The sequence below is a fragment of the Clupea harengus genome, chromosome 23, assembly GCF_900700415.2.
Source record: "Clupea harengus chromosome 23, Ch_v2.0.2, whole genome shotgun sequence".
Lineage (NCBI taxonomy): Eukaryota > Metazoa > Chordata > Actinopteri > Clupeiformes > Clupeidae > Clupea > Clupea harengus.
Genome location: NC_045174.1, coordinates 23,205,342 through 23,209,585, shown reverse-complemented (window position 1 = coordinate 23,209,585; position 4,244 = coordinate 23,205,342). Strand labels below are relative to the sequence as shown.

The following is a 4,244-nucleotide window of genomic DNA, read 5'->3' as shown; positions in this document are numbered from 1 at the left end:
AAGGTACCTGTATGTATGTACACAGAGTATGTACACAGAATAGGTAATAAATAATAATAATAATAATAATAATAAAACTTTATTTATATAGCAGGCACAGTACACAGAGTACGTGCACAGAGATCAGGTTTCACTAGGTTTTGTCTGTGGTAAAATGATTACTTCGCCTGGGAATGTTTTTTCTCCTGAACCTCACCGACCAAGTCGACTGCTTGATTAAGACTGACGTGCATTTAGGAAGGACAGCATGGCACTGTGCTGCACGAGCATACATACACACACACACAAACACACACACACACATGCAGACACACACACACACATGCAGACACACACACACACAGACACACACGCGCAGACACACACGTCCATATTCACATGCGCTTACACACACACGCTCATATTGACTTTTAGAATAACAAGGCATATAAAAAACACAGTCTGCACAAAAGGTGATATCCATGTTTATTACAAATATACAGCAAATGCACTTAGGCAGTTATTATTACATCAGTTATTACAATAGTTAATACAATAGCTCATCTAGGCTGTGTGTGTGTGTGTGTGTCCAGTGTTTTCAGAAGAGAACTCATCTGTGAACGCGGAGTGATCTGTATGCTGACCGAGATGAACAGAAACCCAGGCAGGCCGAGAATTGGATTCTGATTGGTCGGTTACCACCTGGAGAGGGTGGAACTGGTCTCTGATTGGTCGGTTACTACCTGGAGAGGGTGGAACTGGTCTGTGATTGGTCGGTTACTACCTGGAGAGGGTGGAACTGGTCTGTGATTGGTCGATTACTACCTGGAGAGGGTGGAACTGGTCTGTGATTGGTCGGTTACTACCTGGAGAGGGTGGAACTGGTCTCTGATTGGTCGGTTACTACCTGGAGAGGGTGGAACTGGTCTGTGATTGGTCGGTTACTACCTGGAGAGGGTGGAACTGGATTCTGATTGGTCTGTTACTACCTGGAGAGGGTGGAACTGGTCTGTGATTGGTCGGTTACTACCTGGAGAGGGTGGAACTGGTCTGTGATTGGTCGGTTACTACCTGGAGAAGGTGGAACTGGTCTGTGATTGGTTGGTTGCTACCTGGAGAGGGTGGAACTGGTCTGTGATTGGTCGGTTGCTACCTGGAGAGGGTGGAACTGTTCTGTGATTGGTCGGTTACTACCTGGAGAGGGTGGAACTGGTCTGTGATTGGTCGATTACTACCTGGAGAGGGTGGAACTGGTCTGTGATTGTCTAGAGGTGGCGGTGGCAGAACTGAGCTGAGAGAAGCCGCTGTGACTAGACTCCAGACTGGACATGGAACCCCTGGGAGGGAGAGAGAGAGAGAGGGAGAGAGAGAGAGAGGGGGAGAGAGAAAGAGAGAGAGATAGAAAGAGAGAGAGAGAGAGAGAGAGAGAGGATGAACATTTGATAGACAGCTTTGAACATTTTAGTCAGTCCTGTGTAGTCTTATGTAGTGTTATGCCAGTGCTGTGTAGTGTTATGTCAGTGCTGTGTAGTGTTATGTCAGTAGTGCTGTGTAGTCTTATGTCAGTGCTGTGTAGTGTTATGTCAGTGCTGTGTGGTCTTATGTCAGTCTTATGTCAGTCTTATGTCAGTGCTGTGTAGTCTTATGTCAGTGCTGTGTAGTGTTATGTCAGTGCTGTGTGGTCTTATGTCAGTCTTATGTCAGTGCTGTGTATTGTTATGTCAGTGCTGTGTAGTGTTATGTCAGTGCCGTGTAGTCTTATGTCAGTGCTATGTAGGGTTATGTCAGTGCTGTGTAGTCTTATGTCAGTGCTGTGTAGTGCTATGTCAGTCTTATGTCAGTGCTGTGTAGGGTTATGTCAGGCTGAAGCAGTGCTGTGTAGTGTTATGTAGTGTTGTGTCGTGTTATGTAGTCTTATGTCAGTGCTGTGTAGTGTTATGTAGTCTTATGTCAGTGCTGTGTAGTGTTATGTCAGTGCTGTGTAGTGTTATGTCAGTGCTGTGTAGTGTTGTGTAGTGTTATGTCAGTGCTGTGTAGTGTTATGTAGTCTTATGTCAGTGCTGTGTAGTGTTATGTCAGTGCTGTGTAGTGTTATGTCAGTGCTGTGTAGTGTTGTGTAGTGTTATGTCAGTGCTGTGTAGTGTTATGTAGTGTTATGTCAGTGCTGTGTAGTGTTATGTCAGTGCTGTGTAGTGTTATGTCAGTGCTGTGTAGTGTTGTGTAGTGTTATGTCAGTGATGTGTAGTGTTATGTCAGTGCTGTGTTGTGTTATGTAGTGTTATGTCAGTGCTATGTAGTGTTATGTCAGTCTTATGTCAGTCTTATGTCAGTCTGAAGCAGTGCTGTGTCAGTCTTATGTCAGTGCTGTGTGGTCTTATGTCAGTGCTGTGTAGTGTTATGTCAGTGCTGTGTAGTGCTGTGTCAGTCTTATGTCAGTGCTGTGTCGTGTTATGTCAGTGCTGTGTCGTGTTATGTCAGTCTTATGTAGTGTTATGTCGTGTGACTGACTGACCTGAAGTCCTGGGACTGCAGCACCTCGGTGTAGTAGAGGATCCTGCAGCGGTGTGGCGCCCCCTGGAGGGAGGCGAGCATATCGTCGACACGCGCCAGACTGGAGCCCGAGCACGCCGCCGCCCCCCCCGCACCCCCAGCGCCATGGAAACGCCACTGAAGGATGTAGAACCCAGGCCAGCGCGTCACATGAGATCCCTGAGAACGGAACATCACGGAACATCACGGACAGCACACACACACACACACATACACACACACACACACACAGTTTCCTGAGAACGGAACATCACGGAACATCACGGAACATCACGGACAGCACACACACACACACACACACACACACAGATCCCTGAGCACGGAACATCACGGAACATCACGGAGTCATTTAGAATACAAGAGTGCAGTATACCAAACTCACCATGGACATATGCTGTGCTCTCTATCACACAAACACACACAGACACACACACAGACACCAGTGTTTCCCCTACCATTATATTAGGGGGGCGCCCCGCCCCCCCAACGGCACCCCCCGCCCCCCCTGGAAGGTCAAGTTCATTTTGTTCAATTTTATTTTCTAAAAAGCGCCAGATCACAACGGAAGTCATTTAAGGTTACCTTTCCTATAGAACATGTCTATAGCTTGTTCTTTTATTAAACAACATAAATAGCCTTATGTTATTTATCTTATTTACACGACGGCATGTCATTTTTGTCTCTACATGGTCATGCGTTTACAATTCTCCTCTGCTCTCTGTATCGCGCACGGCGCACAAACACACAGACACGTGCGCGCGCACACACAGGTGATGAGCACACTCCCACCAGCGGACAGAATTGGGCTTAAGAATCAGTGCACAGCTACGGACACTTTTAAGCTTTTAAGAACACATTTCCAGGCGTTCATCTTTTCTTAGGTTGGTCTTTCGAAGTCCGTAAGAAGACACTTAAGAAAATGTTCGAGAATGAGGCCCAATGAGAATGGCTACACGAGACGTGGAAGCAGAACGTATGCCCAGGTCCGCACCGAAAATTCAAAAATAGATCTGGCTTGCATTTTTATCATTTTCCGCGAGTTGTGCGTGGCCCTTTTTACATAGAGTCTGGTACACGAAATGTAACATGAAATGTAATGACAATTATTTATTTTGCTGTGAATAATGAAGGAAGCAATAAATCCGATTATTTTCCAAACCCTCGAGAGCTGTTGCCATGGAGAGTTAACGTTACTTTCTGTTTGAAGATGAGGTAGCAGCTAGTGTTGAAGAATGGATGACTTGAAATTTGACGACTTTAAATTAATATATGAAATTGAACAACATCAACACCTTTACGGATAAAATAAATAAACAAGGATAGCAAAACAGATTGATAAGCATAGAATGAGAACGGCAGAAACGCAGGCAGGACGTCAGATGACGAGACAGATCACAGTGACACCGGCTGTTTTTTTTTCGTCATATGTGAAGGCTGAGACATTCATAACAATTTATTCAGTCTTACTGATGGTCCTTTTGTAATGTCAACAGGTGCACTTCGTTGTGGACAGTACATTTTTGAGATCGTCAAATACACACCTAACAACCAATTTAGTGGAATTATTTTGTTTATTTTTTAGATTTAGAAATAAAATAGTCTCGAGTAGCACAGGAATCCCGCCTGTTTGAGACTGTGGTGGCAAGTGCAAGGCTCTGTTTGGTCGTGAGTGAGTGAGCCTCTCGAGCGTGCAGACAGACAGTGATAACGTCTAG

At 45.3% G+C, this 4,244-nt stretch overlaps 1 protein-coding gene across 7 annotated transcripts in view; it reads right to left on the bottom strand.

Moving 5' to 3' along the window:
* Positions 1–448: 448 nt before the first annotated feature.
* The window catches only part of LOC105893717 (SEC14-like protein 1), a 436,978-nt gene continuing 433,182 nt past the window's right edge, over positions 449–4,244 (bottom strand). For 3 of the 7 annotated variants that reach the window (XM_031561482.2, XM_031561490.2, XM_031561489.2), the window contains exons 14-16: positions 2,492–2,688; positions 969–1,316; positions 449–927 (exon numbers count right to left, since the gene is read on the bottom strand). In XM_031561482.2, the coding sequence (XP_031417342.1) occupies positions 1,211–1,316; positions 2,492–2,688 (303 nt within the window). In that variant the 3' untranslated portion in view covers positions 449–927; positions 969–1,210. The remainder of the gene's footprint in view (positions 928–968; positions 1,317–2,491; positions 2,689–4,244) is intronic. The other 4 variants (XM_031561484.2, XM_031561486.2, XM_042703284.1 and 1 more) reach the window with 4 other exon arrangements.